The sequence below is a fragment of the Solanum dulcamara genome, chromosome 8, assembly GCF_947179165.1.
Source record: "Solanum dulcamara chromosome 8, daSolDulc1.2, whole genome shotgun sequence".
Lineage (NCBI taxonomy): Eukaryota > Viridiplantae > Streptophyta > Magnoliopsida > Solanales > Solanaceae > Solanum > Solanum dulcamara.
In genome coordinates this window covers 76,101,445-76,123,284 of record NC_077244.1, presented here as the reverse complement: position 1 = coordinate 76,123,284, position 21,840 = coordinate 76,101,445, and the positions used below count along the sequence as shown (strand labels likewise).

The following is a 21,840-nucleotide window of genomic DNA, read 5'->3' as shown; positions in this document are numbered from 1 at the left end:
GAGGTAAAAACTTATCCATACACCAATTAATGTAATTTTTCATGATTAGATGATTTAATGATATAAAATACATGTTAATTAATTAAGATTAAATAAATAAATTTTAAAAATATATAACATGCATGTATTGAATTGGTGCATACATTAACTGCGGGTAAGTTTTACTCATTAGAAAAATCAGATGACATTATACATGTCATAAGAAATACATCTTTTGATTCTAGAAAATTTTAGACTGAACCAATTTTCTTACTTTGATTACAATCTCACCAAAATTCAAACTTATATTATCTGATAATAATAGCGTTTCGATTAATTTACACACACATTATACTTTTTTTTCATCAAGTACCTATAAAAGTGAAATTAATTATGTCAACATTAAAATTTGAATATTAATCTTTTATAATTTTGAGTTATTTTTATTATACCAATCGCCAGACAATCTTGATATTCAGATTCATAATCAAAAATACGAATAATTTCTCTTCTTCTTGTTTTTTTTTCCTAACAAAAACACAATTTTTTTATTTTCAAGAAAACACATCATTTGAATTTTGAATCAACATCCTTGAGTAGAATAGAATGTTACTGCAAATCTAAACGAAAACGACAAAATGAAAGATGAAAAATTCATAAACTTGTATTATTGGGTATACTAAACTAGATGAATATAATGTCCCCATCAGTCTAATAATTATAGAATTTTTTAATCCAAAATTAAGCCTAGAAAAGAAAAGAAAAGAATTCAAAATCCTATCAACATTGTCCGTTTCACTAAACTCATGTACTTTAAGGTAATCCTCAAATTTACTAGTAATAAGAAATTGACATGCTCTCCTATAGGTGAAAATTTACCCACATTAAGTATTTATATATTAATTCCAAAAATATATGATACATATTTTAACATACAATGTTATCACTAAACTATAATAGACATATTCTTAGATTATTTTATCACTAATTAGCTACGTCAATTAGTATGATTTGACAAAACCAAGTGTGGATAATTGAATTTTTTTGTGTATCTTTACCATCATCGCCATTTTTTTGGGTGTATCTTTACCATCATCGCTAACCATTATCTTTCCATTGCATTTTTTGATTGGCCGCTCTATTGTCATCGTCATCCTCAAACCAATCGTTAATTTGGTAAAGTAGAGTATTAGTAATTATTTTCACATTGTTAATTAATACAGAAATTAATAAACACCATTTTAGCATTTTCACCTTCTTTATCGATTTTATTTTATATATTTGTCGCCATTTAATCATTTTTCGTTTTCTAATTGAATTTCTAGATGTTTTTTCGTCTCACATTTAAGAATTTTGCAAATGTCAGTATGTAGTTTTTCGCCTTCTTTCTTTGCATTAATTTTTGATTAAGTATTCAATTCGCCTTCTTTTTTTTCCCAATAGATATGCCTACTGATCAAGAGATTTAGAAATTTGATAATTTTGAAAATTCTCTAAATTACTACAGTAAGTATTTGAAATAAAAAAAAGAATAAGTATAAATTATTCACATTACTAATCATGAAAATTGAGGTTATTGTATAACACAACAATAACATATTTAATATATTTTTACAGGTAAGATATCGAAAGACTCTCTACACAAATAAAATAAATTTGGAAAGATTGTATATGCTTTGTAATTAAACTCTGTGGTATTTCTTGTAATAACTAGCAAAAGAATGCCCTATCTCATATCAATTTTTTTTGTTTTTGTTTTTTGTTTTTATGTTACAACGGTCAAAAATCAATTTCAAATGCCCTGTAACAGCCACAAAATCTGTGCTTTTCTTCCCCTTTATCTCACCTCACGCGCATATTACATACAGCTCCTCCTCTGCTCTCTCTCAATTCCTTCTATATTTTTATAACCTGAAAAATAGAAAATAAAATTCACCAAATTTATCAGTCTCTTCCTTTTCAAAATCACTAAATTCTCTCTCTAAAACATCGCCGTTCTTCTTCACATTGCAGGCGATTTGATCGTCGGTGAGTCTACGCCATTTCCTCGTTATTTTTCTGTATCGTACACGTATGAATGCATATGCATCAATCGACGGATTTTATTATTTGAACGATGAATCTGTAGCATCGATTAGTCGTTTTCAATTTGACGGTGAATTTTCGTTTGTATATTGCTTGACATTTGACGTGAAGATTTACATTTTACCTTTCATTAAACTGTTACAGCGCATTCGAGTTGGAAGCTTCTCTTTTTCTACATCAAGTTTTTGTTCTCAGATTTGGAATCTAGTTGAATTGAATTGAATCAGAGAATCGGCAGAAACGATTGTGAGATTGGAGCATCATTCTGGAAATGGAGCCATCACAGAGAAGAGGCCATGTTTCGCGGTCACCATCACAGACACCACGGTCAAGTGAAAAGGCGGTTAGAGATCTGCGATTGGCGGAAGGGAATATGAGTGGAAAGCATGACAAAGATAAAGGCGTCAATGTGCAGGTTATTGTGCGTTGCAGGTTGGTAGATTTAGTGCATTTTGGAGCTTTAGTGTAGGTTTAACTTACTGAATTGAATTGATTCTATTTGATGGAATCGTTGTGAAATATGCAGGCCATTGAGTGAGGATGAGATGAGATTGAATACACCATCAGTGATTTCCTGCAATGAGGGAAGAAGGGAAATTTCTGCTATGCAGAACATAGCTAATAAACAGATTGACAAAACATTTGTCTTTGATAAGGTCTGAATTTCTTTTATTTGATCTATCCTTATCTGATAGGATTGGTTCTATAATAGATATAGGAAAAAAGAACACGGGTCAAAAGAAAAGAACAATAGAGTGGATAGTTTAAAAAAGTAATTTGGTGTAATAACTTCTTTCATTTCATTTGCTTGCTATATTGATTGAGATGAATGCCCATGCTTCTGAGTTCTGGTACAAAATGATTTCTGCTAATACTGCTGAAAAAGTAAATAAAGGTTGTGAAATGGACATCTGGTGTTTCTTGAGCTGACACTAACATTCTGCTGGATAATGCTGTTCAGGTCTATGGTCCTACGTCCAAACAAAAGGACTTGTATGATTCTGCAATCTGTCCTATTGTATTTGAAGTTCTAGAGGGCTATAACTGCACCGTTTTCGCTTATGGGCAGACAGGAACAGGGAAAACTTATACAATGGAGGGAGGGGGAAGAAAGAAGGTTGGTTGGCTGTTAGAGATGAATTTCTTTATGCTGCTTTCTTCTTTATAATAATGCATTATAGTTCACCCCGTTTAGAATGGGGAATTTCCAAGTGATGCAGGTGTTATCCCACGAGCTATTAAGCAAATCTTTGACATATTGGAAGCTCAAAGTGCTGAATATAGCGTGAAAGTAACATTTTTGGAGCTGTATAACGAGGAAATATCCGATCTTTTAGCTCCTGAGGAATGTACAAAGTTTACAGATGACAAATCCAAGAAACCATTAGCTCTGATGGAAGATGGGAAGGGTGGAGTTTTTGTTAGAGGCCTGGAAGAGGAGTTAGTAAGCTCTGCAAATGAAATTTACAATATCTTGGGGAAAGGTTCCGCTAAAAGGCGTACAGCTGAAACTCTTCTTAACAAACAGAGCAGTCGTTCTCATTCTATATTCTCTATCACAATTCACATCAAGGAATATACTCCAGAGGGGGAAGAGATGATCAAATGTGGTAAACTGAATCTTGTAGACCTTGCGGGTTCTGAAAACATTTCACGTTCTGGTGCAAGAGAGGTGAGACATTAAAATTCTGTAATTCGTTAGCCATTGCATTTAGCAACTTTGTTAGTAAGAAAAAGGAAAAAAGATAAAGAGAACCAAACCAACGAGTGTGCAAAAGTTGCTTAGCAATGTCATAAATTTACCTTCTTCATGCCAACTTATCCTGGAAGAGACTTCTCAAGTTCTTTTTGGTTCTTTTGCCCACTTTGATTGTGTTTTTTCTGTTCACATTATATTAAGCTGTACTAGATGATAGATTTTCTTTTGCAGGGCAGAGCAAGGGAAGCTGGGGAAATCAACAAGAGTTTGCTTACACTCGGTCGTGTTATAAATGCTTTAGTTGAGCACTCTGGTCATATCCCATATAGGTGCTTAAAATATCCATTATTATATAAGACAATATTAAATGTATGAAGCTTTTCACATACCCTAAGAACATTTGTTGGTTTGTCAGGGAGAGCAAAATAACAAGGTTGTTGAGGGATTCATTGGGAGGGAAAACAAAAACATGCATAATTGCGACAATATCACCCTCCATTCACTCTATGGAAGAGACACTCAGCACTTTAGATTATGCTCATCGTGCCAAAAACATAAAAAATAAGCCAGAGGTCGGTTTTCTGGTCAGTCAAGCATTCTTAAAAAGATTTTTAGTTCAACCGTCCTTAACTTTTCTTTTGCTGTTATTTATAGATTAACCAGAAGATGATGAAATCTGCATTGATGAAGGACTTGTATTCTGAAATTGAAAGGCTGAAGCAAGGTTTTATACTGCTTTCTTCTTCTCTTTCTACATGAATCTCTATCTTGGATGGTAGTTGCTTTAAATTATTAAATGTTTTGATTACATAAATTTCCATTTTTATGCCAACAGAGGTGTACGCTGCAAGAGAGAAGAATGGTATCTACATACCAAGAGATAGATATCTCCAAGAGGAAGCAGAGAAAAAGGTTAGGCCATGCTCACTGATCCATTGATTGGTTGAATTATCATGTAATCTTTTCTTATGTGTGGTCAATATGTTTTTTCTCCTCTTTCAGGCAATGTCTGAAAAGATAGAACGGATGGAACTTGACTCAGAATCAAAAGACAAGGTATGCTACTGATTAATTACTCAGCTAGATCTTATTGATCACCCAGAACTTGTAACTTGTTACATTTTTGCCTACTGCAAACAGCAACATATGGAGCTTCAGGAACTGTACAATTCTCAGCAGTTGTTGACCACTGAATTGAGTGGCAAACTTGACAAGACAGAGGTATATGGAGTTTGGACCCCTCCCGATTTCTCTAAAGCTATCTTTTGTTGTTCAACTCTTTCTCACGGAGATTAGCTATAATTTTGTGTCTTTCAGAAAAGGCTTCAGGAAACTCAGCATACTTTGGCTGATCTTGAAGAGAAACATAGGCTGGCAATTACAACAATTAGAGAAAAGGAATTTCTGATAACGAACCTTCTAAAGTCTGGTAAGCCGCATCCTCTGTGCATGGTCAAGGCAGACTCTTTTGATTAGTCATCTACAGTTGCTTTCTGCTGAAATTGCATGTTTTTCCTATGGACCAGCTTTGGGAGGAATATACTTTTACTGGGGTGGTGGTGGTGGGGATAAATCAAGGTTTAAGTGTTTCTTCTTACAAACAATTTTGGGGGTGGGGGATGCAAGGTTTTAGTGATTCTTATAAACAATATTGGGTGTGGGAGATAATATTTCTCTTAAAGGAATTACCAAATTCATTGGTGGAGACAATAAATGGGAGACAATATAGGTGGGGTGGGGGGGGATAAATCAAGGTTTAAGTGTTTCTTACAAACAATTTTGGGGGTGGGGTGTGTGTGCAAGGTTTTAGTGATTCTTATAAACAATATTGGGTGTGGGAGATAATATTTCTCTTAAAGGAATTACCAAATTCATTGGTGGAGACGATATATGGGAGACAATATATGTAAGCCTCGAGATCTTACACATGCTGTTGAGAATCGTCATTAACCAACTTTTACCTTTTGTAATAGTTGTATGAGATATTTAAACGTATGTATTCTACCAGAAAAATCACTGGTTGAGCAGGCCTTTGAACTTCGAGCTGAGCTGGAACATGCTGCATCAGATGTCTCTAACTTGTTTGCAAAGATTGGTAGGTCAACAGAAAGACCGAATCCGTAATGATTGTCTTTTCAAAATATAAAGGCTCTTGCACCCACTATACTGATAATGGTTGATTTCAGAGCGCAAGGACAAAATAGAACACGGAAACAAAGTTCTCATCCAAAAGTTCCAATCGCAATTAACTCAACAACTTGAAGTTATGCATAAGAGTGTTGCTTCCTCAGCCACACAACAAGAGCAACAACTCAAACACATGGAGGAAGACATGCAGTCCTTTGTGTCTACCAAGATTGAGGTATACTTGACTTTGTATACCTGTTAAAGAAGACCCTCTACAATGTTTCTGGGAAAAGATGTAAACTATACTTCTATATATGCTCCAACACAATTTATTGCTTTCATGATGTCATGTGTGCAAAGATTTAGGCATCCTTGACTAATTACATTTAGCAATTGGCCTTTTGCAATATTGCCTAGACAATGATGTGATTATCAACCCCCCCTACAAATCCTTTTAGAGAAATTTTAGAAGCCCTTCTGTAAAACACATTCAAAACTATGTACTTTAGTGTCTTGTACTTATGTTGATCAGTAAATCAGTAAGGTTTTTGGTTTCCTTTTTAGGCTATGGAGGAGCTTCGAGGCCTTCTAGACAATTTGAAAATCATGTTTGGTTGTGGCATCAAAGCTTTAGATGGTTTGGCCGGGGAGCTCGATGGCAATGCTCACTCAACTTTCGACCATTTAAACACTGAAGTTTCTAATCATTCATCTTCTCTCCGAGAGGTATGCCCTCTTTTTTAATTTTCTGAGAAATCCCGGTAGTATTTTCTGCTTATCTCTATTTTTTGTTTTTGAAATGTAGCTTTTTGAGGAAATCGCCTTTGAGGCCAATACCTTGGTTAATGATCTTCAAAAGAGTCTTCTCAGCCAGGAAGAGAAACTAATTGCATTTGCAGCACAACAACGTGAGGTATCAGTAGTTTCTATTTGTGAGCTCTTCCCCTCTCCCCTCAGTTCCCCTCTGTATATTCTTTTTTCCTTCCCAAGTTTGTGTGATAAAGTTTGGATGCTTTTATAGGCTCACTGCAGGACAATCACAACATCAAGGTCATTTTCTCAAATTACTGGCAACTTCTTTAAGACTTTGGATATGCATGTCTCCCAACTGGGCGATATAGTTGAAGATGCACAGACCGTCAGTGACCAGAAGTTTTCTGAACTTGAAAAGAAGTTTGAGGTAATGATGTCAGTGACCAGAAGTTTTCTGAACTCAAAGGCATCTCTCTCACTTAATGGTCAATATGCTTTTTAGCCTCGTTTTATATGGATATCCGCCTTTTACAGGAATGTGCTGCCAATGAGGAGAGGCAAATCTTGCAGAAAGTGGCAGAACTTCTTGAAGGATCAAATGCTAGGAAGAAAAAATTGGTACGGTCATTTATTAGTCGTATAAATGCATCATAATTTGCTTCACCAGTTGAAGAAAAGGGGCATACAGTTGCGGCTAGAATTTCCATTCTCCCTAAAACAAGGCAAAAAGATAGTAACTTCATTGATCTATGAGCATACAGTTGCGGCTAGAATTTCCATTCTCCCTAAAACAAGGCAAAAAGATAGTAACTTCATTGATCTATGATATGGCGAAAAAAGATGCATTTTCTTATAGTTAAGCTAAGAAAACAGGGTGACAACAACAGTGATTCTTTATATAAATATGTGGCCTTCCTTTACCTTGCCTAGTTTATGTTTGAATTTTGTTTCTAGCGCTAGTACTCCATTTATAAGTGACAAGAAGAATGCATTGTGGATTTGGGAGGACAATCATTGACTTATTACTTTTTCTAATTTAGGCTGCGAAAGCTAATTGGATTTTTTACTTGGTTTGCTCTAGGTTCAAACTGCAATCAATGACCTCCGAGAAAGTGCTTACAACCGAACCAGCAGACTAAAACAAGAGATGTCAACCATGCAAGATTCAACTACTTCAGTCAAAGACGAATGGACCAATTATATGGAAAAGGCTGAATGCCATTATCTTGAGGATACTTCTTCTGTGGAAAAGGGGAAGAAACAGATGGAGGAGGTGCTACAGAATTGGTATGTCCTCCTAGTATATCTCATATCACTTCTGAAGAGAACTTGTGTGTTCTTTTCGTCTGTCTGAAGTTTTTCTTGGCCTTTTTGCTTACTTGAATATGTATTATGCAGTCTGCAAAATGCAAAACTGGGCGCTGAACAATGGACGAATGCTCAACGCTCTTTGATCAGTCTAGAGGAAAGAAATGTTGCGTTTATGGATAAAATTGTTAGGTTGGTATATTCACTTGTCGTTCAAGGCTTTTGTATCATATTTCCAATATTTCACTTGTTGTTTACTGTGAGCTTGTACATTTTTTAGTGAAGGAATGAATGCCAATGAAGCACTGCGTGCACAGTTTTCGTCTGGCGTGTCATCTACTCTTGAAGACACTAATGTTGCCAGCAAAAACCTTCTCTGTTCCATTGATCGTACGTTATCATGTTTTTTACACACCTTTGCTGGCTGCTCGGTATCATCCAATTAACTATATTAAATTCTGCAGATTCTTTACAACTTGACCGTGATGCTTGTGGGAACCTTGATTCCATGATTGTTCCTTCTTGTGGAGAGCTGAGAGAATTGAAGAGTGGACACTACCACAAGGTTGTTGAGATTACAGATCATGCTGAACAATGTCTTTCACAAGAGTACATGGTAAGGACATTGCTTTCATATGACAGAAAATCTCTCTTTTTCTGTTTGGAATGACATTATTCATGTACTTACGGCATTATATTCATGTATTCTCCAAATCTTTATCACTTGTAATAGGTCGACGAACCATCTTGCTCTACACCGAAAAAGAGAGCTTTCAGTATACCAAGTGCTGGTTCCATTGAAGAGCTCAAAACTCCTCCTTTCGAGGAGTTGTTGAAATCACTTTGCGATGGAAAATCACTGAAGCAAGCAAATGGAGATGTAAAACATATTGCAGAGGACGCTCATTCATTGAGAGATTCAAGACTTCCTCTCACTACTATTAATTAGGACTATAGAAATTAGACATTATAGGATTATGGAAGAAAAGCTGTACATAAGAATTCACCTACATGGACGAGTGAGGGATAGCTTAGCGGGTAAGGGCCCTCCACCTCCAATTATAGTAGGGAGTTCAAGTCATCAAGGGAGCAAAGTGGAAGGAAGCCATTGTTAGGCTTCTTGAGCAGGGGGAGTTTAAATGTGGGTTACCATATCCAAGAAACAAAAAAGGAAAGAAAATCTCCTACATGTAATTGATATTAGTGTATCCTATTCTTTAAATTATTTGTAGTGATTGGCAAGTGTTTCATTTGTCCTCTTGTAGGAAACAGAATTGGGAGATTCCTGTGACACTGACAGGTATAGTAAATGAGTGGCTTTGAGGTATCTCTTTTGATGTGATAAGTTTCTGATCTTCTTACCTGGTAAGTTTTTTATATCGTAAAATGGTTTCTAATTGTCCAAAAGGAACAACTAGAATTAAGGTTTCAACTTATTTAATGGGCAGAATGACCTGATAGACCTTTATATTTGGCTCCGTTTTGTAAGTTGGACCCTTGTACTTGCGAGTTTATCAACCGAACCCTTCAACTCATCAAAACACAATATTTTAAACCCTTCTGGCCATTGACCGAACTTATGTGACACTGATGTTGCTGAGTTGGAAAAATGCCTCATTACACACGTTTTAAAGCGAGTGAGATTAAATATTTTACGTTAAAAAATTATTAAAATTAAAAAAAAATTGAAAAAAAATCTGTAATTAAAAAAAGAAGAAGACCTTCCTACCTCCAACCCCGCCCCCCCACCCCACACGCTCACACCCCCAACTTTCTTCTTCTTCTATGGATCCACCCATCATACCTACCCCCTTCTTCTTCATCTTCTTAACATCAACCCCCCTTCCTCCCCCAATCAAACTTTTTATCCCTATCTCTAAATGCTTTTTCAATTTTTTTTTTTTGCTACAATCAATACCTTCCTTGACCATTTTTTGTTCCGCCACATTTTCATTCTTGAAAGTTTTAATTTTTGAGTATCTTTTGAATCTTGTTTGTATAATGTGAAGGGTGATATTGAGTATTGAAAAACTCCATTGATAAGCTTGAGGAGGCTTGAAGAACAATAATTAGGTTTTGTTAATTTATGAAATTAATTCAAAATTGTGATGAAGATTTGTTGGGTTTGTATTTGTGAACTTGTAATGTAAAAATTCAAGTCAAATAGACAAGAATTTGATCTATTTAGCATGAATTTGGCTCTTAATTTGGGAGAAAATATGAACAACATAATGTTCAACATTTCCGGAATTTAGAAAAGTATACCTTTTTTTATATTATTTTTTTATATTTTTTAACATTTAATCTCTTATTTGTCACTAAAAATGACATGAAATTCCATGTGTTAAAACGAGTGTACTACACTTGCACACATCGGATGAGAAAGAGGTTTAAAATATTGTGTTTCAGTGAGTTTAAGGGTTCAAGGATCCAACTTACAACGAGCCATTCCTCCTATTTAATGTCAATATCAAAATATGGACAGTAGAGTAGTTCTTCAAGGGAATATGGATTTGAGATTCAGATCATCTGAGCTTTATTTATACACAATTCGGCTAAATGATATCTGCTCACATAAAGGCACAAATGCACTAACTTCACCAATTAAAGTGCACTAAATTAACTAATAAACCTAACTGAATCTGCTTATGTTACATTAACTAGTTATTTGCGTGCAAATTTTCAGTGTTCAAATTCATCTGAAGCTTTGATATACGCTCAGGTGCACAACAATGTGAAATCCTTTTTTCTTGCACAACCATAAAAAAAAAACCATTCGAATAAGCAAAAACTTCAAGATTGCTTCGAACTAAGATTTTTACAAATTTAATGTGCACTGATAAATCGACCTTGACCCCAATTATTTTGATGTCATATCTAATGATATTCAAAGTTAGCATTGAATTGGTACTGCTCTCATGCACCGAAACAATGCTTTACTCCTAAATATCCAGTGAATTGTTGTGCCTTTAGGGGAGAACTAACTATGTTCAAACTCCAGTTTTTCATATCTTAGCTACGCATATTTTTGTCAAATGGTGGCTTAACTTTGATTGCAGATCCAAAAAGTGGCAAGCCCATCCAATTTTCCTCCTTTGCATATAGTCAGTCTATAGAATTCTCAAAACCTTTTTTTTCCCTTTCTTTGTACAGAATTATCAAAACCACGTTGAAGTTGAGATTGTTTTTTTATTAATAAAAATAACAATAGAACAAGCAGGTGGAGGAAGACGTGCTTACAAGTAAGGATCCCAAATGATTCGAACCACGTCTAAAAGAAGCAGGCTTCCCCACTCATTTTGATTCCCTAGAATTTCTGTCTCAAGCAGAAAATTGGAACATCTGATAAATTATTGAACAAATTTAATCGTATGATCTGTCTCTAGCTTGCTAGGAATGTGCCTACAATTTAAATATTATATCCACATTAATGTATAATGAGCAAATTGCCGTATCTTATTTATAAATCCAGTCTTTCAGTGACTAAAATATAATCCAACTACTCCTTGGCTGTTTAAAAAAGGATTCAACTAACGCAAAGAAAATGAACAGAAATAAGACTTTGTCCAATGAATAAAATGTTTCATTTTGGCATGCTGTTTTAGTGGGGGACACTATGGCTTTTTTATAAACATTGTATTTTTCAAACAACTGATTTAACGAACTCTCGGTCTATTTTTCATCAAAATTTTGTGAAAAACAAATAAGAAGCTAAGAGAATCACATAGTATGGTGCCCATTGACAATGGGGATTTATCTCGAGACAATTCAGTGAAATGGATTCTTGAAAATGCTGAAATAGATAGTACGAGCGATGTCCAGGATAATAGGCATGGTGCAAACGGTTTACAAGAACCTGCAAATCAAAGATCTTTCAAGAGAAATTTCAGCATTTCAAGACGAAGAAATGGCGTTGTACCAAGAATGGGGAGGATGGAATCAGGAGCTACTAGAGGGCTCAAGAGCTTGCGGTTTCTTGATAGATCAACTACAGGTACTGAATTGTGTGACTATCTCATCTAAAAAGTTAAAATGTTGGAGAGTATGCATTGTTATTTACTTAATTATATTTTCAACATGTTCACTCATATGCGGGGCTTGATTCTAAAGAATCCCTTGTGATAATCGAATGGCGTTTGATTTGAACTCAGGATCTCTGTCAGTTTTGATACCATACTGAATTATGTGATGGTCTCGTGTAAAAGCTTTAACTTTTACTTAATTATGTCTTCAATAACAGGGAAGGAGGGAGATGCCTGGCGAAGTGTGGAGAAACGATTCAATCAAAATGCAGTTAACGGGAGGATCTTCAGAGAGAAATTTGGGACTTGTATTGGTATTTTTGTCAAACTTCTATAGAAACAGGCATTTGGTTTCAGTTAGAGAAGAAAGTAACATTTCTATGTTCTGGTTAACAGGAATGGGAGAAAGCAAGGAATTTGCTGGAGAATTATTCGACACTTTAGCGAGGCGTAGGAAGATCAGCACAGAAAATGGTATAACAATAGATGAAGTGAGAGGATTTTGGGAAGATATATCAACTCAATCTCTTGATGCAAGGCTTCATATTTTCTTTGACATGTAAGAGATTAAATCAATGGGAAATGAAAACAAAAATCCGTCTTTCCGATTGACTAATGATGGTGAATTTTCACAGGTGTGACAAGAATGGTGATGGGAAACTATCAGAGGAAGAGGTTAAAGAGGTGAGAAAACTTTCTTCCTTCAATTTTCACGTCTATCTACTTAATATGTTTGTTTTTTTTTGCTGAAAAAGGTTCTAGTGATGAGTGCCTCGGCAAACAAACTGTCGAAATTCAAGCAACATGCACCTACATACGCAGCTTTAATCATGGAAGAGCTCGACCCTGATCATTTGGGATATATTGAGGTAAGGTTGGCACTAAAAAGTTGTTGTTTTAGTTTATTAATGATTTGATTATCTTGGAACTCGAAGACATCAGTCATGCTTCTAGTTTCCTACTTTCCATTAAAATCATCACATTGACGATAAGTTTCCTCGTGCTCTGCCATAAGAATTTATCAGAAATGAATATATGAAAATTCTTTTAGAGAAAGAGCTTCATTGTGTCAAGACTAAAATGGATGATCCTATTGGTAGCTTTCTTCTACAATTTCTCATTTTCTGCTTAACAGATGTGGCAACTTGAAGCTCTACTAAGAGGGATGGTGGGTTCAGAAGAAGGGGAAAAAACCCTGAAGAGATCACAAACACTAGCGAAAACCATGATCCCGAAAGAATACAGGACTCCAGTCAGCAAATTCTTGTACAAAACATCAGAAAAAATACAAGAAAACTGGAAAAGAATATGGGTACTAATATTGTGGTTCTGCATCAACATGATACTCTTCACTTGGAAGTTCCAACAATTTAAAAGAAAATCAGCATTTCAGATCATGGGTTATTGCGTTTGCATCGCTAAAGGTGCAGGGGAGACTCTTAAGTTCAACATGGCTCTGGTTCTTTTTCCTGTATGCAGAAGAACTCTTACTAAGCTTAGAGAAACTTTCCTTGGTTCAATATTTCCCTTTGATGATAACATCAATTTCCACAAGATAATTGCATTGGGAATTGCTATCGCCACGTTTATTCATGCACTTTTCCATACCAGCTGCAATTTTGTGAAACTAACATCATGTCCACAGAGTAAATTTATGACATTTCTTGGAAGCAACTTCGACTACCACCAACCGAGTTACTTGGACCTGGTGGCGTCTATTCCAGGCGTAACAGGCATTCTGATGACACTTTTCATGCTTTTCTCCTTCACATTGGCTACACATTCGTTCAGAAGGAATGTCATCAAATTGCCATGGCCATTCCGTCATTTAGCAGGATTTAACGCGTTTTGGTATGCACATCATCTTCTGGTCCTCGTCTACATCCTCTTGATCCTCCACGGCTACTTCATATACCTTACAAAAGAATGGTACAAAAAAACGGTATGTATGTTCACTTAGAAGAAATCCAACTACTGAATAACTTGAAAAATGAACATCAACCATGTTGTTTCGATATGATTATGGGCATTTAGTTTGTTGACATTCAAGATCAATTTAATCAATCAAACTAGTGATGATGATTGAGTAATCAGAAATATCTTTGTTCTGCAGACATGGATGTATCTTGCAGTTCCAGTACTTGCGTATGCTACGGAAAGAATTCTCATCGTCTACGAGCACAGCTACAATGTCAATATCATAAAGGTTTTAGCTTCAAACAAGTTTTATGTCAATTCATCAACTTTTATCATTTGAAAAAACTTCCTGAATTTAGCTTTGTTTTGATACTAAAAATTGCAGGCTGTCACATATACAGGGAATGTACTAGCATTATACATGAGTAAACCTCCAGGATTCAAGTATAAGAGTGGAATGTACCTTTTTGTGAAATGTCCAGATATATCAACCTTTGAATGGTAAACGAAAAAAACTTAAACTATGCAATGATCATGTACAGATCTGGACGTCCATTTGCGCTAAGGAACTTTATTAATTTTTACAGGCATCCATTCTCAATCACTTCAGCACCAGACGACAACTATTTAAGTGTCCATATACGTACATTGGGAGACTGGACTACAGAGCTTAAAACCAGATTTGAAAAGGTAATAAATTTGTTAAACTTGTTTTTCCAGATCACTTTCACTTTCTATTCGATGAGTTCTACAAGTCTAATGAGCTAATACTAACAAAAAATTGACAAATTGGTGATCCATCCATATCGTTCGTCTTTTGAAACTCTATAATTCAGGTAGCCAACGAACTGAGCTACTAAGATTCCCCTTCTTTCTTCTACTTATTTTTAGCTTTTTCTGATTTTAATAAGCTCTCCTTTAGCAGGCCTGTGAGCCTCAAGTAGCGCAATCAAGGAAGGGAAGTCTTGTTAGAATGGAAACTAAAGCATATTCAGATGTTGAACAGGCTCAATCCGAGTACGTTGCCATGTTGTTCTATGTCTACTGATTTTCATGTTCATGAACCATAATAAAACTTTTATTTCACTTATCTCTTTTTATGCAGATTTCCGAAGATCATGATCAAAGGACCTTATGGTGCACCAGCTCAGAACTACAAGAAATATGATATCCTTCTACTAATTGGCTTGGGAATAGGAGCAACCCCATTTATCAGCATTTTAAAGGACCTTCTTAACAATGAATCTCAATCTGTAAGTTCCTAATCTTGAAACAATATTTTGCTAACGATTTAAGTTATATACCCGATAGTCTAACAATATACTTTTACCTATTGTAACACTCTAGTCCTACTTATATAGACTATTATGTTTTAGCTATCTTTTAGCTAACCTAAGTGTAAAAAGTTAAAACTCTTTTTCTAATTAAGAACGAGTAACGATGTGAAAATAAAAACATAACGAAATCCAATTACTGCAGAATCAGCAATTTGGTGAATCATCAAGTAATAAGAGAGGTCCTCACAGAGCATATTTCTATTGGGTAACAAGAGAACAAGGATCATTTGACTGGTTCAAGGGTGTTATGGATGATATTGCTGAATATGACCATAATGTGAGTCGATTAATTTTAAATAACATGAATTAACATCAGTTTCCTCACTTAAAACATAATTTGAAGTGATACAGTACTTGTATTATACAGGAAATGATGGAAATGCACAACTATTTGACTAGTGTTTATGAAGAAGGTGATGCTAGATCTGCACTTATTGCAATGGTGCAATCACTACAACATGCTAAAAATGGAGTTGATGTGGTCTCCGACAGTCGGGTATATCACCTATTTGTTGCAATTTTACTCAATTTTTATCCTTAAATTTATGTTTCGCGTCGAAAGTATTAGATACAAATGACCTGAAAAGGCAATTATAGTTATCTATTATAGGCATTGCTTGCTCTAATAGATTAAATTACACTGATAATATAAAAAAAAATCTTTATGGTTATGTCAGTATATATAACTTAAATTCTTGGTTTTAACACTTACTCTAACAGATAAGAACACATTTTGCAAGACCAAATTGGAAAAAGGTATTCTCTCGGTTGGCTGCAGCTCATCCATCTTCTCGAATTGGTAAGCATTAATTATGAACATATGTTCCAATTTTAAGGAAGAACTTCATTATGGACGGATGATTTGCTTATATGAGTTACGCTCATATTATATAATGATATGCCAATTGCAGGGGTGTTTTACTGCGGAAGTCCCACTCTTACAAAACCACTACGAAGGCTGTGTCAAGAATTTAGTTTAAATTCATCCACTCGTTTCAATTTCCACAAAGAAAATTTCTAGATATATAAATAGTGGTTTCACATATTGAGGCTTCACCGAGCTGTGAAATATAATAATTTCCTGTATAAATGTTTTTTTGTTTTCTGAAATATATACATATATATGTTGCTTGATATATGTGGAGTATGTACTAAGATAAATTTTGGGAAGTTGCGCTTCCACTTGCCTTATCTTAGAAAGTTTGGTTGTGATTGTTTGTAAGTACTCTTCTTGAACAACAGCTGACCTATAAATAGAAGGTTCAATTAAGTCAAATGTAAAAATGACTCGATCATCTTCTAGAAATTGATCGATTTCATCTTTGACATTTAACTTGAATACATTGATGAGAATCAATTTTCTTTGTGTTATTTAGATGTACCCAGCTCACTGGAGAAAAAAAATTGTCTAAGGGTGTGTGATTTTCCTAATTATTTTTTAATATTCGATTAGCAAAGAGAAAATATTGATCAAGAGACATAATATACGTATAATCTCTCAAGATACTATGACCTTGGACCTAGGCCCATAAGACAGACACAAGTATATGTTGAGTTTAATTGATAGGTTGAATGAAAAATTGAGGGAAAAAGAAGTGGAGAGGTAATGATATTTTCACTCTTGCTTTATTAAATAAGCTTTGGTCCCACATAGGTGGTGGAAATGAAAAGTCTCCTATTTAAAAATAGAAGCACTCCTTCATGTTGCTAAAGGGTCAAGAAGAGGGTCTCCCCTCGCGCCGTCGTCGTCGTCGTCGCTCGCTCGGCTACGGATTTGGATTTGGATTTGGTCAATTGATTTGATTGATAATCTTTTTGGACCAAATTTTCTTTAAATTTTTAATTAATTAATATTATTTATTTATTTAATTAATTAAAGAAAAAAAAATCCTGACCCACGACCCGTTTCTTTCCCGGATTAATTTAAAATTTCCCTCCATTTTTCCAACGGATTTTTGAAAGGTTGCAACCTTGTCCGAAAAGTTGCAAACCTTCTCAACAGGCAAACCTTTTCCCAATAGGTGCCTTTTCTTAAAAGGTGTAAACAGTCTATATATATCTGTTAATCCTCAGAATGTTCCATACGAAATTCTGAACATACCATCTTCTTCTTCTTCTTCTTTCTGCACTTCCTAAAATCGTGTGATATACATCCTTCAAGTGGTTCGCAGTCATCAAAGATTTGCAGTACCTCTACTTTGGTGAGTAATCGTTCTATCCTGGAGGAAAGATTCCAAAACCTCGGGTACTTTGAGGGGAATAATTTCCTTAAGGACACACTGTGCATTCAGTGGGCTCGATTCTGTTTCTGCATTAATTTTTTCAGATTCTGTGTTTTATTACCTTTAGTTGTTCTTACTGGTTTTAATATTTACAATACAGTTTACTAACAGTATATGGGGAAATAAATGTAAAATTTGGAAATAAACACGGCCTAAAAGTCAAATTTGGCTTAAACTTGGTTTGACGATAAATCAATTTAAGTCAAATTATAATGTATAAGTATATGTAAAGATATGTGTCTGTGTCAATGTATTTATTGAATTGGAGTAAATATTGAGTGCGATAAGTTATTATTGCACGGTTTGCACCATACTTTGAATCCCCAACTTTCATAGGATAAATACTTTACTTGCACACTTACGTTTTACATTTTAACCGTTTGGCTGTCGTTGAGTTGGAGGTACTTTTCCGCTAGACAACTTCACTTACCGATGGAATCTCTCTTTTATACTCTATTCAATTTATTTTATGGAGAAACTATCTTATTAAACATATATTCATATTCATAAGATATATATTAATTTTATTTATATTTTTAAGTAATTATATATTTTATCACTAAGTAAGAATTTTATATTAAGTAAGATATATCTAGATATATGTATTTTTGCTATTAGATACACTAAAAATAGGGAGAGAAGCAAGCGAGATGGGATGAGACGAAAATGAGATAGTCATGTATCTCATATACATGTGAATCATATTATATACACACTAAATACATATATCTGTATGTATTTAGTGTGATTCACTTGTATCTGGGATACCAAATACATAAGAGAGTGGCGAGCAAGATGAAAGGGAGGTGAGCGAAATTTGTCTATATATTTCAGATACATGCGAATCTACCTGGATACATACAGTGTATACAGAAAAAATCACACATAATTTTGACCTCATGTATATCGAGATACATGTATCATGACGGACGTATATGAAAATCTGATAAGATTTGTAACATTGCAAACTAAAGTGTATCTAAGTAATTAGCTCTCAAACTAGTGAAAATTTTGTTAGCCTGCCTTATTTTATTTGTCATATTACAGATATCCTGAAAACATAATTTAATTAAATATTTTGATTTAAGAATTTTTAATCTCAATTTAGTACTCTCTCCGGTGAATAAAAAGAACATTTTCGGTTCATTTTTTTTTCGTTTTGATCTAAAATACGTATCAATGTATTTTTTTTTTTGGTCACACTATCGATGTATATAATCAAGAAGGAATTAACTTTATTTTTCCAAGTTCTTCCTTATTTACGTATTCTTAAAAAGACTTTTAAATTACTTCAATTTCTACGAAGGCTAATTAATTAGCCAAAATATCTATTTTTTTCCAGGGAGTTAGTAGTTTTTAAAGGGGTGTACCAATTAAAGCCAAAATATGACTTATTATATGGATCGAAGTGAGTACGTTTCTCTTTTTCACTATATAATAATCTTTCTACATAGTTATTGTATACGGGTAAAGTTTAAAAATTAAAAATTTATTTTATCTTTATTTTATAAAAATGACAATTACTTCCTTGTCCACATGAATGGACTTTGCTCATCCCTTATGAAGAAATAAATAAATTACATACTTTATCATGATATACATATAAATTGATGTATAATTTTTAATGAACTTGTAAAATGATTGGGGATCAATAGTTCTTTTTTTTTGGGAATCAATAGTTAATGTTGAGGCTAAAACAAGAAAAATATTATCTTTTTCTTGATATGTTAAAATGAACATACAATAATTAAAAAATATTTTTAATATATAAAATTAAATATTGTGGAGTGGTCATTTTTATAAGCATAATAATTAAAATGGTCCAGAGAGATTATTTCAAAGTGTTCTCATTAATAGAAATTGTTAGGTCCACATACTGGTTGATGAAATAAGTTTGTGTTTTATTATATGGCATCAGGCAATTCTCTTTTTTATAGTCAAATTATACCCAAAAATAATATATTCACATGATATCACAACTAGTTAACTATACTGATCATTAACCCCTTTATTGAGTATATAATAAAAAGAAAAATATTGTTATTTTTTTTATATGTTAAAATGGACATATAATTAAAAAAAAATTTAATATAAAGAATAAATAAAATTAAATATTTTGGACCGATCATTTTTTAATAAGCACAATGATTAAAATGGTCCAAAGTGATTATTTCAAAGTGTTCTCATTAATAGAAATTGTTAGGTCCACATATTGGTTGATGAAATAAGTTGGTATTTTATTATATGGTATCAGACAATTCTCTCTTTTATCTGCTAACTTTTAGAGTTAAAGATATACCCAAAAATATTATATTTACATGATATCAGAGATACCTATTTAATTTCGAGATTATTTGTTGTAATCTCCTTATAAGTCTTGAACAATGTCATATTTATTTTAGGAGAAAATCAAACCAATTAACCAAGTATGTAATATATATATATATATATATATATATATATATATATATATATATATATATATATATATATATATATATATAAAAGAACATGTAAAAATATTAGAAAGTAGCTAAGATGTTTCTAACTCACATAACACTACTATAAAAGCTGCCACACGTACAATACATGAATCAAATTAAAGTACACTTCAAATAATATATAGTACTAGCTGCTAATTATTAGTGATATAAATAAATTAAGCAAATTCTAATCCTTGAAGCCAGTTGTTGTGACAGGGAAAAGTTGTAATGTTTTTAGAGGTCTGCTATTGTTGCAATGGACCATATTATTAGAAGAACCTTCGTGATCTGTCATCAACATCCAATCCCTACCGTTGGTTCTCATCATGCCATTCTTCCAGAGGCACTTCATCATTTGATGAGGTGATGCATCTGTTCCTTCAACCTACATAAAGGACCACAAAAATTAAAAAGATAGATCACAAGTTTTAATACTAATATCGCCATATAAATTGGTACAGAGAAAATAATTATTAGGATGCGATATTTAAGCGAGGAGGAAACTTGCACCTGGTAATTTTACTAAACCACGTGAATTTACTGTGATTAAGTGACTAAGGCGGATCTATATATGTTACTTCCTCGTCCCAATTTATATGACACTATTTTCTTTTAAGTCAGTTGTATAAATATTGGGACAGGGAAGTACTACTTGTGTGTTCCCGTGAATTCGAAAACTTTTTCTCAAACCCTGTATATGTACAAATTCACTAATTAAATATCATTACAAAAAAACATAACCAATATAGTCCTACAGGTAGGATCTAGGGAGGATGAATATACTTGTGCAGACCTTATCCTTACCTTTGTGAAATTGTGGGGTAGAAACTAGAGAGGCTAGCTGTTCTGATAGATCCCCAGCTCAAGAAAATCTACTAATTAAATATTTATAAATATTTAAGTGTAAACTAAGTTATGCTATTGAGGTCACGATAAAAAATACATAAACTTCAAATCTTAAATTCATTTCCGGATTACATTATCCTTAGAGTAGTACTATTTAATTTTGCATGTGCGTGCATGGACGTCACAATAATTAAAAAAAGAGACTATATACATATATATATATATATATATATATATATGCACGTGGTAGACCACTAGTAGACAAATAACATTAATGTACCTGATGAAGAAAAATAGTTGGAGAGTTAGGGTATAGTTGACAATTCACAGGCGCAGAAGCATAAGAAGAAGAAGAAGGAGAAGGTGGAGGGTTTTGCTTTTGCTGCTGTTTTCTCATTTTTTGCCTGTCTCTAGCTTTGTGGTTTTGGAACCAATAGAACACATTCTTCCATTGAATCTTTCCATACATAGAAAGATGGCAAGTAATCATTTGTACTTGACATGAATTTGGATTTGTCAAACCTTTTCTGTACATATCCTGTAAGATCATTAGTTGTTGTGGAGTTGGTTTCCACCTAGCTCGAGCCATTTTATTCCTCTTCTTCTTTTTTTTGTGTGTGCGTGTGACTGACAAATTAAAAAAGATTCTTGATGTTTCCCTTTTTTAGGGATTTAATTCAAAGTAGTAAAAATGTGTGTTTTTATTGGGGAGAGTGTGTAGTAGTACTATAAATAGAATAGAAGGGTAGATGTCAAGTAGAGTGAAATAAGTAGTCATGCTGGTGTCATACAATGATAAGAGGACAGGGGTGAAGCTAGCACCCTGCATGAAAGTTTAGTCGAACTCAATAAATTTTGGATAAATTTTGTTCAAACAATGTATTTTTATGTTGATTGATTTATTATTAAATATGTATAAATATTAAATTTAGAATCTATTTATTTTTTTTGTCAAAAAAAAATATTTAAAAAATTAAAATTCTAGCTTCGTCAGGGAGAGTA

At 33.7% G+C, this 21,840-nt stretch overlaps 3 protein-coding genes across 4 annotated transcripts; 2 read left to right on the top strand and 1 right to left on the bottom strand.

The window, feature by feature from the left end:
* Positions 1–1,845: 1,845 nt before the first annotated feature.
* On the top strand, positions 1,846–9,278 carry LOC129899472 (kinesin-like protein KIN-5D). Of its 2 annotated transcripts, XM_055974457.1 has the most exons (23): positions 1,849–2,007; positions 2,209–2,496; positions 2,591–2,720; positions 3,026–3,181; positions 3,260–3,736; positions 3,995–4,092; positions 4,179–4,335; positions 4,418–4,487; positions 4,599–4,675; positions 4,766–4,819; positions 4,904–4,984; positions 5,081–5,192; positions 5,772–5,858; positions 5,950–6,125; positions 6,455–6,616; positions 6,696–6,803; positions 6,912–7,070; positions 7,178–7,261; positions 7,725–7,930; positions 8,042–8,143; positions 8,232–8,341; positions 8,416–8,567; positions 8,685–9,278. In XM_055974457.1, the coding sequence occupies exons 2-23, from the start codon at positions 2,336–2,338 to the stop codon at positions 8,898–8,900; spliced, it is 3,135 nt and encodes a 1,044-aa protein (XP_055830432.1). In that variant the 5' UTR covers positions 1,849–2,007; positions 2,209–2,335; the 3' UTR covers positions 8,901–9,278. The 2 variants fall into 2 exon arrangements, with proteins under 2 accessions (XP_055830433.1, XP_055830432.1); XM_055974458.1 differs by lacking the exons at positions 8,232–8,341; positions 8,685–9,278 and having other exon boundaries at positions 1,846–2,007; positions 8,416–8,528.
* A 2,402-nt stretch (positions 9,279–11,680) lies between these two features.
* Positions 11,681–16,313, top strand: LOC129900278 (putative respiratory burst oxidase homolog protein H). The gene is made up of 15 exons (XM_055975212.1): positions 11,681–11,945; positions 12,192–12,287; positions 12,370–12,532; positions 12,609–12,657; positions 12,729–12,842; positions 13,109–13,915; positions 14,087–14,179; positions 14,276–14,391; positions 14,478–14,580; positions 14,816–14,907; positions 14,996–15,143; positions 15,370–15,504; positions 15,595–15,723; positions 15,948–16,026; positions 16,139–16,313. Exons 1-15 carry the CDS (start codon positions 11,681–11,683, stop codon positions 16,246–16,248), a joined length of 2,499 nt encoding a protein of 832 aa, XP_055831187.1. The 3' UTR covers positions 16,249–16,313.
* Positions 16,314–20,069: 3,756 nt separating this feature from the next.
* LOC129901232 (WUSCHEL-related homeobox 3-like) lies at positions 20,070–21,524 on the bottom strand. The gene is made up of 2 exons (XM_055976361.1): positions 21,119–21,524; positions 20,070–20,377 (listed from the first exon to the last, which is right to left on the bottom strand). The coding sequence occupies exons 1-2, from the start codon at positions 21,425–21,427 to the stop codon at positions 20,180–20,182; spliced, it is 507 nt and encodes a 168-aa protein (XP_055832336.1). The 5' UTR covers positions 21,428–21,524; the 3' UTR covers positions 20,070–20,179.
* Between the last annotated feature and the right edge of the window lie 316 nt (positions 21,525–21,840).